The sequence below is a fragment of the Salvelinus namaycush genome, chromosome 13, assembly GCF_016432855.1.
Source record: "Salvelinus namaycush isolate Seneca chromosome 13, SaNama_1.0, whole genome shotgun sequence".
Taxonomy (NCBI): domain Eukaryota; kingdom Metazoa; phylum Chordata; class Actinopteri; order Salmoniformes; family Salmonidae; genus Salvelinus; species Salvelinus namaycush.
Window position 1 is genome coordinate 1,979,217 of NC_052319.1, and position 14,225 is coordinate 1,993,441.

At 41.4% G+C, this 14,225-nt stretch overlaps 1 protein-coding gene across 1 annotated transcript in view; it reads right to left on the reverse strand.

The window, feature by feature from the left end:
• Positions 1-9,764: 9,764 nt before the first annotated feature.
• The window catches only part of LOC120058172 (E3 ubiquitin-protein ligase MYCBP2), a 286,250-nt gene continuing 281,789 nt past the window's right edge, over positions 9,765-14,225 (reverse strand). Inside the window, exon 83 of the mRNA XM_039006646.1 lies at positions 9,765-11,189. Coding sequence (XP_038862574.1) covers positions 11,074-11,189 — 116 coding nt within the window. The 3' untranslated portion in view covers positions 9,765-11,073. The remainder of the gene's footprint in view (positions 11,190-14,225) is intronic.

Sequence of the window (14,225 nt, forward strand, 5' to 3'; positions counted from 1 at the left end):
TTCTCTTACAGATTACAGGTGATTTGTGTGTTTAGCTATGAAATGTTACATTTTTACACGTACATACATGCACACACACCTCTTTCAATACTTTTCTATTTTTTGTAAATGTTTTATAACACATATCTTTCCTGTACTTGAATACTTATTAAATTCAACATTTTTCATAATACGTTTATTTGTTTATTAGTATCTCATTTAAACTTAATCTTCTTATTTCCTCCCTACACCTTTGCAGATCTAAGACAAAATGTATGTAAAAACCTATTCTCTTCCTATATAGTGTTTTTCCACCTGCATTTTGTTGTCAAACCAGTGAAGATGGTAGAAAACTGTACCATTTGTATGGACCCTAGGTTACCCTTTCCCATTGTTATCATACTACCAGTATGTCGTATGACCTTAATCGGAGCTCCTGCTCACCTGATGTACCATGCCAGGTGTGTATAAAACTGATGTTAATGAGAGAAGGAAGGGTGTGGTCTGTGTAGGTGTGGTCTTTACACCCAAATGTCACTTAATATAACTCCATATACTGTTGTAAAGGATGAGTAAACACATTGCATTGGGAAAGTATTCAGACACCTTGATCTTTTTTGTTACATTACAGCCTTATTCTAAAAAAACAGTTTAGCAAAGTAAAAATAATAATATGAAATATCACATTTACATAAGTATTCAGACTCTATACTCTATACTATTTCATCAAGGATCTCGCTGTACTTTGCCCCGTTCATCTTTCCCTTGATCCTGACTAGTCTCCCAGTCCCTGCTGCTGAAAAACATCCCCACAGCATGATACTGCCACCACCATGCTTCACCGTAGGGATGATGCCAGGTTTACACCAGACATGACGCTTGGCATTCAAGCCAAAGTGTTCAATCTTGGTTTCATCAGACCAGAGAATCTTGTTTCTCATGGTCTAAGAGTCCTTTGGGTGCCTTTTGGCAAACTCCAAGCGGGCTGTCTTGTGCCTTTTACTGAAAAGTGGCTTCCGTCTGGCCACTCTACCATAAATGTCTGATTGCTGGGGTGTTGCAGAGATGGTTGTCCTTCTGGAAGGTTCTCTCATCTACACACAGGAACTCTGGAGCTCTGTCAGAGTGACCATCGGGTTCTTAGTCACCTCCCTGACTAAGGCCCTTCTCCCCCCCGATTGCTCAGTTTGGCCAGGCAGCCAGCCCTAGGAAGAGACTTAGTGGTCCAAACTTCTTCCATTTAAGAATGATGGAGGCTACTGTGTTCTTGGGGACCTTCAATGCTGAAGAAATGTTTTAGTACCCTTCCCCAGATCTCAGAGCTCTCAGTACAATTCCTTCGACCTCATGGCTTGGTTTTTGCTCTGACAAAACTGTGGGATCTTATATATGTGCCTTTCCAAATCAAAAGCAAAACATTCTAAAAACCTGTTTTAACTTTGTCATTGATGAGCATTTGCATGTATTATAATTTATTTTAGAATAACAAAATGTGGAAAAGGGGAAGGGGTCTGAATACTTCCCAAATGCACTGTAGGCCTAATAACATGCATAATAACATTGTTCATTGAATATTGCAATTATATTGTCTATATTATCTGTCAAATATCCTATTGAACGTAGCCCCAGAAATTAATAGTGTATTCTGTTCATGCCTATCTACAGTACACTATATGACCAAACGTATGTGGACACCTGCTCGTCGAACAGCTCATTCCAAAATCATGGGCATTAATATGGAGTTGGTCCCCCTTTTGCTGCTATAACAGCCTCCACTCTTCTGTGAAGGAGGGACTTGCTTCCATTCAGCCACAAGAGCATTCATGAGTTCGGGCACTGATATTGGGCGATTAGGCCTGGCTCGCAGTCGGCGTTCCGATTCATCCCAAAGGTGTTCAATGGGCTTGAGGTCAGCGCTCTGTGCAGGCCAGTCAAGTTCTTCCACACCGATCTCGACGAACCATTTCTGTATGGACTTTGCTAGGTGCAAAGGGGCATTGTCATGCTGAAACAGGAAAAGGCCTTTCCCAAACTGTTGCCACAAAGTTGGAAGCACAGAATTGTGTAGAATGTCATTGTATGCTGTAGAATTAAGATTTCCCTTCAATGGAACTAAGGGGCCTAGCCCAAACCATGAAAAACAGCCTCAGACCATTATTCCTCCTCCACCAAGGAGGAGTTGGCACTATGCATTGGGGCAGATAGCGTTCTCCTGGAATCCGCCAAACCCAGATTAGTGCGTCGGACTGCCAGATGGTGAAGCGTGATTCATAACTCCAGAGAACGCATTTCCACTGCTCCAGAGTCCCATGACTGCGAGCTTTACACCACTCCAGCTGACGCTTGACATTGCGCATGATGATTTTAGGCTTGTGTGCAGCTATTCAGCCACGGAAACCCATTTCATGAAGCTCATGACGAACAGTTATTGTGCTAATGTTGCTTCCAGAGGCAGTTTGGAACTCGATAGTGAGTGTTGCAACTGAGGACAGATGTTTTTATAAACTAAGCGCTTCAGCACTCAACGGTCCCATTCTGTGAGCGTGTGTGGCCTGGAGGCGAAAGAAATGCACACCTGTTTAGGCGAGGTGCTGGCTAGCGGTGTAGAACACTTGAAAAAGAAAAGGAGACCCGCACACTAACACTTGGGGTCACTAGTTTATATAGTGTCAAAGGGCACACAATCTGGACCGCAGACCGTCGCGGGAGGCTCCGGACCGCAGACCGTCGCCGGAGGCTCCGGACCGCAGACCGTCGCCGGAGGCTCCGGACCGCAGACCGTCGCCGGAGGCTCTGGACTGGGAACTGTCGCCGGAAGCTCGAGCGCGAGGAGCAGGCACAGGACGTACTGGACTGTGGAGGTGCACTGTAGGCCTGATGCGTGGGACCGGTACAGGTGGCACCGGGCTGATGACACGCACCTCAGGGCAATGGTGGGTAGTGTATGGGGCTTTGGTGACAAAACGGATGGCACTGTGATAGACTGCATCCAGTTTGTTGAGTAGAGTGTTGGAGGCTATTTTATAGATGACATCACCGAAGTCGAGGATCGGTAGGATGGTCAGTTTTACGAGGGTATGTTTGGCAGCATGAGTGAAGGATGCTTTGTTGCGATACAGGAAGCCAATTCTAGATTTCATTTTGGATTGGAGAGGCTTAATGTGAGTCTGGAAGGAGAGTTTACAGTCTAACCAGACACCTAGGTATTTGTAGTTGTCCACGTATTCTAAGTCAGAGCCGGCGAGCAGGTGCGGGCAGTGATCGGTTGAATAGCATGCATTTAGTTTTACTTGCGTTTAAGAGCAGTTGGAGGCCACGGAAGGAGAGTTGTGTGGCATTGAAGCTCGTCTGGAGGTTAGTTAACACAGTGTCCAAAGAGGGGCCAGAAGTAAACAGAATGGTGTCATCTGCGTAGAGGAGAATCAGAGAATAACCAGCAGCAAGAGCAACATCATTGATGTATACAGAGAAGAGAGTCGGCCCGAGGATTGAACCCTGTGGCACCCCCATAGAGACTGCCAGAGGTCCGGACAACAGGCCCTCCGATTTGACACACTGAACTCTATCAGAGAAGTAGTTGGTAAACCAGGCGAGGCAATCATTTGAGAAACCAAGGCTGTCGAGTCTGCCAATAAGAATGTGGTGAATGACAGAGTCGAAAGCCTTGGCCAGGTCGATGAATACGGCTGCACAGTAATGTCTCTTATCGATGGCGGTTAAGATGTCGTTTAGGACCTTGAGCGTGGCTGAGGTGCACCCATGACCAGCTCTGAAACCAGATTGCATAGCGGAGAAGGTGCGGTGGGATTCGAAATGGTCGGTAATCTGTTAGTTGACTTGGCTTTCGAAGACCTTAGAAAGACAGGGTAGGATAGATATAGGTCTGTAGCAGTTTGGGTGAAGAGTGTCACCCCCCTTTGAAGAGGGGGATGAACGCAGCTATGTTCCAATCTTTGGGAATCTCAGACAACACGAAAGAGAGGTTGAACAGGCTAGTAATAGGGGTTGCAACAATTTCGGCAGATCATTTTAGAAAGAGAGGGTCCAAATTGTCTAGCCCGGCTGATTTGTAGGGGTCCAGATTTTGCAGCTCTTTCAGAACATCAGCTGACTGGGTTTGGGAGAAGGAGAAATGGGGAAGGCTTGTGTGAGTTGCTGTGGGGGGTGCAGTGCTGTTGACCGGGGTAGGGGTAGCCAGGTGGAAAGCATGGCCAGCCGTAGAAAAATGCTTATTGAAATTCTCAATTATAGTGGATTTATCGGTGGTGACAGAGTTTCCTAGCCTCAGTGCAGTGGGCAGCTGTGAGGAGGTGCTCTTATTCTCCATGGACTTTATAGTGTCCCATAACTTTTTAGAGTTTGTGTTGCAGGAAGCAAATTTCTGCTTGAAAAAGCTAGCCTTGGCTTTTCTAACTGCCTGTGTATATTGGTTTCTAACTTCCCTGAAAAGTTGCATATCACGGGGGCTGTTCCATGCTAATGCAGAACGCCACAGGATGTTTTTGTGTTGGTTAAGGGCAGTCAGGTCTGGAGAGAACCAAGGGCTATATCAGTTCCTGGTTCTAAATTTCTTGAATGGGGCATGCTTATTTAAGATGGTGAGGAAGGCATTTAAAAAAAATAACCAGGCATCCTCTACTGACGGGATGAGGTCAAAATCCTTCCAGGATACCCGGGCCAGGTCAAATAGAAAGGCCTGCTCGCTGAAGTGTTTCAGGGAGCGTTTGACAGTGATGAGTGGAGGTCGTTTGACCGCTGACCCATCACGGATGCAGGCAATGAGGCAGTGATCGCTGAGATCTTGGTTTAAAACAGCAGAGGTGTATTTAGAGGGCAAGTTGGTTAGGATGATATCTATGAGGGTGCCCGTATTTACGGCTTGGGGGTGGTACCTGGTAGGTTCATTGATAATTTGTGTGAGATTGAGGGCATCAAGCTTAGATTGTAGGATGGCTGGAGTGTTAAGCATGTCCCAGTTTCGGTCACCTAGCAGCACGAGCTCTGAAGATAGATGGGTGGCAATCAGTTCACATTTGGTGTCCAGAGCACAGCTGGGGGCAGAGGGTGGTCTATAGCAGGCGGCAACAGTGAGAGACTTGTTTTTAGAGAGGTGGATTTTTAAAAGTAGAAGTTCAAATTGTTTGGGTACAGACCTGGATAGTAGGACAGAACTCTGCAGGCTATCTCTGCAGTAGATTGCAACCCCGCCCCCTTTGGCCATTCATTGTCTGAAAATGTTGTAGTTAAGGGATGGATTTCAGAGTTTTTGGTTGTGTTCCTAAGCCAGGATTCAGCCACGGCTAGGACATCCGGTTTGGCAGAGTGTGCTAAATCAGTGAATAAAACAAACTTAGGGAGGAGGCTTCTAATGTTAACATGCATGAAACCAAGGCTATTACGGTTACAGAAGTCATCAAAAGAGAGCACCTGGGGAATAGGAGTGGAGCTAGGCACTGCAGGGCCTGGATTCACCTCTACATCACCAGAGGAACAGAGGAGGAGTAGGATAAGGGTACGGCTAAAAGCTATGAGAATTGGTAGTCTAGGAATTCCGGAACAGAGAGTAAAAGGAGCAGGTTTCTGGGGGCGATAAAATAGCTTCAAGGTATAATGTACAGACAAAGGTATGGTAGGATGTGAATACAGTGGAGGTAAACCTAGGCATTGAGTGATGATGAGAGAGATAATGTCTCTAGAAACATAATTGAAATCAGGTGATGTCATCGCATGTGTGGGTGGTGGAACTGAAAGGTTGGATAAGGTATAATGAGCAGGGCTAGACGCTCTACAGTGAAATAAGCCAATAAACACTAACCAGAACAGCAATGGACAAGGCATATTGACATTAACTTCTTATGGCTGGGGGCAGTATTGAGTAGCTTGTATGAATAAGGTGCCCAAAGTAAACTGCCTGCTACTCTTGTCCAGTTGCTAATTTCTGCATATTATTAGTAGATTTGGATAGAAAACACTCTGAAGTTTCTAAAACTGTTTGAATGAAGTCTGTGAGTATAACAGAACTCATATGGCAGGCAAAAACCTGAAAAAATCCAACCAGGAAGTGGGAAATCTGTTAACCGTCTAAAATGTGCTAAATGCTCTGCAGTTGTGCACATGGTTTGCTAATTTAGTAGCTAGTTAGCTATCTAGCTAAGTGGTTAGCATCTTCCAAAATCAGCAGAGTAACCTCCCGGACCCCTCCTTGCGGTCTAATATTTATTTTGTGCGTGCCTTTGTTACTTTTATAACTTTATGAGCTGGGATGTCTGTCCTGCAAATACTTTAGGTCGGAGACTGTATAAAATGTTTGCAATGCGCTCATTAGCATTTACTTAGCATTCTTTATGGGATTGTACATGTACTTCTTAGCATTGCTCATCCTTCGGCTTACAATACCGCCCTTTGTGTTCAGTGCCACTATTACTGGTATGGCACAAGGTCGGTACGAAGGTATGACAATCTGGATGCCTCCCAAGTCTAGCAATGAGTAGTAAGTGGAGCAGGAAAGAGGCATGAACTTGATCCTCTCGATCATTACACGACGTGAGACACAATTGACAGAAGTTACAAGGCGACTAAAATTCTAGTATCGAACCGTTTTTCATGTTCTAGTATCGAAAAGTACAGAAGTTTCGTTATAGCATGCAACATTACACTGAATAGCTCTGAAGTCACTGTCAGCATGTAGGTCAAAGCTTTAACCCCTTTTGGAGCTAACTAGCTAGTGCTCTCAAATCGTATCTTGATGTTGATAGCAGATGGGAGTTGTATTCATAACCTTGCTAACTTAGCTAGCTGACATATTTTGAGTAGAGATGTTAACAGTTAATCGATTAACTCCCGAAAATACATTTGACTGTTAATGCTTATCGGTCTATGAGTTAATTTGCATAATTTAGTGCAATTAAATTGGCGCGTGTATTTTTGTTAGTCGTCATGCATCTTTGGATTCAATGCACTATTGAGTCTTTACATAGGAATCAATGGTGTCATGTGATTAATGCCTTTGTCCATTCATATATACAGTCATTGGATGGAACGTTACTGTTTAAATAACTGTACTTACTGTTACAACTGTATAACGGACTGCAAGCGTTGAAGGGCTAGCTAGCATCCTCATGCATGGAAGGAAGCTGTCTGGCCCAGTATACTAATAAATGACTAGAGGGACTATGTAACCCTCAGTTACAGAATGGGGTGAACATGGTACCCATATTGGCTAGGGGAAAAAACAGTGTAATTGGAATGAATGGCAAAAGTAGAGACATAATCCAGATTTGATTTATGCGAGAAAATAAAAGTAATGCATGTGATGCATCATCAATAGTGTAATAGAATTGTCAACCTAAAATATTGTCATGAATATATACAGTTCATACAGGTTTTAAACCAGTTTTCTGTATAAATAGACAACAAATGTAAACAGACCATAGCTACATTTTTGTTTTTTGGAAAGCTGTGAGTGCTATATGATACAATATTAGTACTTGTTACTTACATTTACAACTTGTCTCCGTCCTATCATCAACTGATTTCAGCCACTGTATGACTGTGGATTGATTGCATTGTTTGAATAGAATGTTAGCATATTGTAAAAATTTATGGAATCATTTCTTTAAAACTGGCTGGCTAGGTAAGCTAACAAACATACAGTACAGATACATTCTTCAAATTCCTTATTTTTAAGCAAATCTTATCACAGCACTGGCTGACCTTTATAACATCATAAGAAGGTTCATATCCTTTCTAGTATTGTAATTCCTAATTGTATGGCTGTGGCAATGTTAAAGTAGATAACATTAGCTAACTAGCTAGTCAACACGTAACATTTCCTAGTCAAATGATTTGGTAGATGACATATTTAGAATTTAACGTTTGGTTTTAGTTATCTACTTAAGTGAATAATAAGATGTTAATCTTGACAAACATTGATTGGTGGTGGAAGGAAAGCTAACGTTAGCTAGCTGTTAGCATACCCATCCCCTTCCTTACCGTATGTTTACACTTGGCTGGATAGCTAACGGTTAGCGGTTTTGCAGTGAAAAATCGAATTACTGAAAACTTCAACCCCATAATGAAAAACTCATTCGCCCGAGCCAAATAACACTAATCGGGAACCAACTCAGTGCCATCAGTTTAAGATTGAGCAAGGTTTCTTGAAGATACAGTATGTTCGTGTGAATTGCTATATTTCCGGTGACATTAATTCCTTCGTGGGAGTTTCAGCTTGCTCCCGCCCCCCATCCCTGAAATGGCGATGAGTTGTGACAGAAGCGGTGCATTGTGTGTGATACCAAATATTTTTTATAACTAACCCAAGATACAGCCTGTCATTTCCAATGGGAACAAATTAATAACAGTGGGCAGAACAAGCAAGGAGGTGGACAGAGCCAAGCATGAGCTAGTATTACTTGCATTAGGAATGCTTACTTTGAAGTGCGCGTGTGCAATAACTCAATTAGCTCTTGCACTCGTTCTTCATTTTTTTTAACTTTGGTAAAGGGTACAACACTTACTCTACTTTGTTCGTAACATATTTTAGTTTGGAAACCGAAAATTGTATTGAGAGCAAACGTTTAATCCATGAGAAAATTTGCAGAATGTCGGCCAAAATCCATCTCGCTCCAGCTTTAGCCACTTGGCTTCCTCTCACCACCATATTAGGTCGTGAGTGGAAACGCCAACCCGATGCTTCACATTCATACATCCAGTGAAATATTTGTCTCATTGTTCTTGTGGTGGTACTGTATAAAATGGCTGGCTCCTGTGTTGAATATTTTCAAAATAATTTTTAGAATACCTACTTAGGAGGAAACATAACATAATGCATAGCATATCTCAAACACAGTGAAGTCTGCTTTACTGCACAGCAGTACGGCATATGCAGTGCTTGACTAAAATAGTTGCCGGTACTAATTTTGGGTGGCGGTACGGTTTATATTTACATGCAGGAACTGTACAATACTTTTGAGCAAATGTTTTATAAGAGGTGCAGGAACTCAAGCAGTAGAAAATGTAAGGTGCCTGTACTCAGTTCTGGTGAGCTCTTGCCCAATTAAGAAATAATAATCTGCCCAAAGTATGGAAAAAATTGAGACAGATTACAATTTCACGAAGTCCTTTGGCATTGAATGTCCGATGTATTGCCCTTTTCTGTGTAAAACTGTGCAGCAGTAATAGTAATAATAACTGGCAATTCATATTCTCTACATTACAGTCAACACCATATGTATTCACTCTATATATTACCAGAATTTTGGATTTGAGATTTGTTTCATATTAGGCACAGTCAACTTTTTTTTTGTCCAATAGGAACTGAATGGTGAATAATGTCATGTCATTTGAGTCACATTTATTGTAAGATTAGATGATGGACTTGTGAATTAACTGTGAATAACGATGAAAAATAAAGTTAGAGACAATGATCCCCCCCAAAAGCTAAGATCCCCTGTTACTGGTAATAGGGAGAGATTAGCATGTTTTGTTGTAGCCTCTGTAACCTTCTCACATCATGATTTTTCTTAATCATGGCATTATCAGGAATCATTTAGTAGCGTTAGTGTTCAGAAACATGTTATCTACTCACTTCGAAAGAAAATGACTCGTCATCATTTACCATTTAGTTACTATTGGGCAGAACAAACCAAAGAGCCAAATTAAAAACATTAGCTAGCATCACTTTCCAAATACATGTGGTGATGACTGTCTCAGCAGTATACTGTATGAAATGACTTGCATTGGTGTGGAAAACTATAACCCGGTGAAATAAACACACAGGAGTCCGCTTGAATGTACCTTGCGAAACAGAGAACCTGGTTTATTACCATTCAACTCCATCCATCACAGATACAGAGCAGATTCACAAGTATTAAGCTTTTATAACAGCAGCTGTTTGTTTTTTCTCTCAAACCCCCATACCCATATGTCCCGCCTGCCTCCTAATGATGGAGAAGCATTACAGAATCACAATTATTTTTTATATTTGGTGAAGACTGGCTCCCAACACGTTCAGTTAGCACTCCTTTACAATACAATGGTAGCCTATAGCGTAATCACCTTCTCAGTTGTTTAAAAAAATGACAGAAAAAATGTTTGTACCACCACGTTATTTGTCTAATTGAGGAACTAAAAAAAGGGTTCACATCAATCAACCTTCACACCCTGAAGACGCTGGGATCCTCTGCATTTTCAGAGAACATAAGTGATCGGACATTTTGAATTGGGAGTAATACACGACTGTGTTCATCACTGTATAAAAATGTACAGTGGCTTTTATTGACATACATTCCATAGGTTAAACCGCTGCAAGATAGGAGGCACACTCAGTATTGCACTTCATTAAAAGTTCTGGCTCAAAACATAACCCAGAATATCAAACGAAACTGAAGTGTAGAGTAGCAACTTCGGAATACAGCTATTTTGGATACTATCATTATATACAAGATTAGATAAATCGTACACTTTTTCACCCCCTCATCAGAATCCTCCTCTTTTTTTGTTGTTGTCCCCTGATGCACCCCTGATGCACTCGACAGTGGAGAGAATACTGTACAGGATTACGGGAAAAAAAAAGTCTGTTTACATACAACAATATTTAGAATTCATAGTTAGGAAGCTGGAAATAAGGCCTGTCACATTTGTTTTCCTTTTATATATCCAAGTCCATCCAGTTGCCTAAGCAAAATGTATTTCATATACAATTTTTAAATACTTTTTTACACTTCAGTGATCGGGAGGTGTGCAACGTCTATGGAAGCCGAGGGGTTACAACGGCCGCATGCAAACACGTCACAAGTTAAAAAAAATAATAATACTAATAATATTTTTTTTTACATGGGAGTTTCCTCTGGAATCCACAGAGAGCTGTTTTTGTAGTAAAGCCTTGAAGACTTTGATTGGTATGTCGAAGAGCACAACTTGGGACTCTTGGGTACGTTAGAAATACCTGAAACAGTGTCCATGGCCACCTGACCACGAGAGCCAACACGAGGAAATACTTGACAGGCTGGGCTCTGGCTGCAGCCAACAGCCTGCAGTCACAGAAGAAGAACGAGTGTTCGGTACAGGTCTCTGGGTTTTCAGAACTGGGTGATTTTAGAAGGTATGGGCGTTCCTGCACACTCCACAGCCCAGGGCAAACTCCTCGCCGGTGGAAGGGTGAACCACGTGTAAGGGGCACTCTGTCCCCTCCAACTGCTTGCCTTTGGGACCTGGGGATGGAAGGGGAACAATGAAGAATTTGGATTGAAATACTTTATCTGAGGGCAAACATTTGATTCCACCTTAGTCATTCTATTCTGTTGGTTGCAAGAATTCTGTATAATAACTTAACTTGAAGAATTCTAAGTTTTGAATCCGGCGTCGTTTTGCGTATCAGTTCATAAACCATGTGCCATGGAATCGGTACATCAAAAATCTCTTCCCAACTATTTTCAAACTATATGGCAAGGCTGTCAATTTTTTGGTCCTTAAATGAAACTGGTATACTTTTTTTATTTATCACAATTTTCTTTAACCAATTATGGCCTTTAATGCAGGGCCGACAGACAAGTTCCTTACTTTTTCCCTCTTCCACTTTCCTCTTCCAATGCCGCAATTAGTTGGTTGTAATTTTGGGTAGAGCAGACATTTCCATATGTTTTAGTTAGCTGCGTGTATGACGTAACTCCACTAGTCGTATTTATGATATCATTTACGAAGATTATACTTAATCTTCGACGGCAGGTAGCCTAGTAGTTAGAGCGTTGGGCCAGTAACCGAAAGGTTGCTAGATCGAATCTCCAAGCTGACAAGGTAAAAATCGGTCGTTCTGCCCCTGAACAAGGCAGTTTAACCCACCGTTCCTAGGCCGTCACTGTAAATAACAATTTGTCATTAACTGACTTGCCAAGTTAAATAAAAAAAATGTATTTATCAATTAGTATTGATCAGGGTGATTTTCCACAAATAGAAAGGTATTTAACTTTCCATGGTAGCAAGATCTTATCTATTTTTGTTAACTTTGTATTCAAATGTATTGGAGTGAGATCATTTATTTATTTTGGGATATGTATACCGAGTATATCCACATCACCACTACTTGGCCCGATGACTCCTTGCTGTCCCCAGTCCACCTGGCCGTGCTGCTGCTCCAGTTTCAACTGTTCTGCCTGCGGCTATGGAACCCTGACCTGTTCACTGGACGCGCTACCTGTCCCAGACCTGCTGTTTTCAACTCTCTAGAGACAGTAGGAGCGGTAGAGATACTCTGAATGATCGGCTATGAAAAGCCAACTGACATTTACTCCTGAGGTGCTGACCTGTTGCACCCTCGACAACCACTGTGATTCTTATTATTTGACCCTGCTGGTCATCTATGAACATTTGAACATCTTGGCCATGTTCTGTTATAATCTCCACCCGGCACAGCCAGAAGAGGACAGGCCACCACTCATAGCCTGGTTCCTCTCTAGGTTTCTTCCTAGGTTCTGGCCTTTCTAGGCAGTTTTTTCCTAGCCACCGTGCTTCTACACCTGCATTGCTTGCTGTTTGGAGTTTTAGGCTGGGTTTCTGTACAGCACTTTGAGATATCAGCTGATGTAAGAAGGGCTTTATAAATACATTTGAACACCATTAGACCATTATATTGGTAAACTACATGGTAAAGTAATAGTTGTATTTTTCAGTGATCCAATAACTAATATAGTACACTTATCATAATTTGGTTGTAATCCAGAGAGGTTAGAAAAATGATCAAGATCATCAAAGAGGCTGTGGAGGGATCCGTGTTGTGGATTTAAAAGATGAACATGAATCATCAGCGTACAATGACACATTTGTTTTTAAGCCCTGTATTTCTAATCCCTTGATATTATTGTTGGATCTGATTTTAATATCTAACATTCCAATGGCCATAATAAATAGATATGCCGATAGTGGACAACCTTGTTTTACTACTCATGACAGTTTAAACCTTTTTGAGAAGTAGCCATTATTTACTATTTTACACCTAGGGTCACTATACATGATTTTAACCCATAGTTTGGTATACCTCAACTGGTATGCCATCAAGCCCTGGAGTTCTCCCAGACATAAAAGCTTTAATTGCATCAATATGTTCTTCTTCTGTAATTTCACCTTCACTTGAGTCTTTCTGTATGGCTGTTAATTTTTCATTATTCATAGAAAAAAATATATACAATTAGCTTTGGTTAGAGGAGCTGGAGGAGACAGAAATGAAAACATATGCTTAGCTCACTTTGCTTCTTCTTTTAAAAAATTATTTGGTGAATCATAGGTGACGCCATCATTTGTAACACGTTTCAGTAAATTATTTTTGGTAGCATTTCTATGTTGAAGATTAAAAAGGATTTGGTGTATTTTTCCACTTTTTCCATTAAGTTTGCTTTATTATAATATATTACACTTGATCTTTTTTGAATAAGTTCCTCCATTTCTTCTTGTTTTTCTACTGAATTATTCTGTGCCTCCACGGTACAGTTTTTACTGCTATATATCTGTTCTGTTTCCTTTGTTAGTATGGACTTCTTTGACCTAAATTACTTTGGTTTTAGAGATAAGTACTGAATTGCATGACCTCTAAAGGCACATTTGAAGTGTACCATACAATAAGCAGATTTGCTGTAACTATGTTATGTTGGAAAAAGTCAGTTATAAATTCTTCTGTCCTAGTTAAAAACAAATTATCATCCAATAGGCTTTGATTGAATGTCCAAATATCCTCGCCCACGTGGAAATTCAGTAAAAGTAATGTATATGCCAATTATCTGATGGTCCTACCACATTCTATTCCCTATCAACACTTGTATCACTTTTGGTGCCAATGAGAATGACATGAGAAACAAGTCAAGACGACTAGCTTGATTGAGCCTCCGCCATGTATATCTCACTAGGTCAGGATATTTAAGCATCCATATATCCCAGCAGGGGGCCCTGGCTTTGTAGGACCAACCCTGCCAGGCAGGCTCAGAAAATTGAGGGGGAGGTACTGCTCTAGTAGGTCTCTGACTGCATTTATCTTTCTGTTTTGGCTGCAAACAGGCAGCTTACAGCAGGGCCCATAAAACAGATAGGGTTTTCTCTTCATTCAGATGGGTGTCCAGGGTAAAGGGTTGTGGACTGTTCCATTATGATAAGACAATAAATAAATAAATAAATTAGATGTATAATTTATTTTAAAATGTATATCCCTCATCTGCACAAAATTCAAAGCTCTCTCTCCCAACCCCTGCTCAACAGACACACAT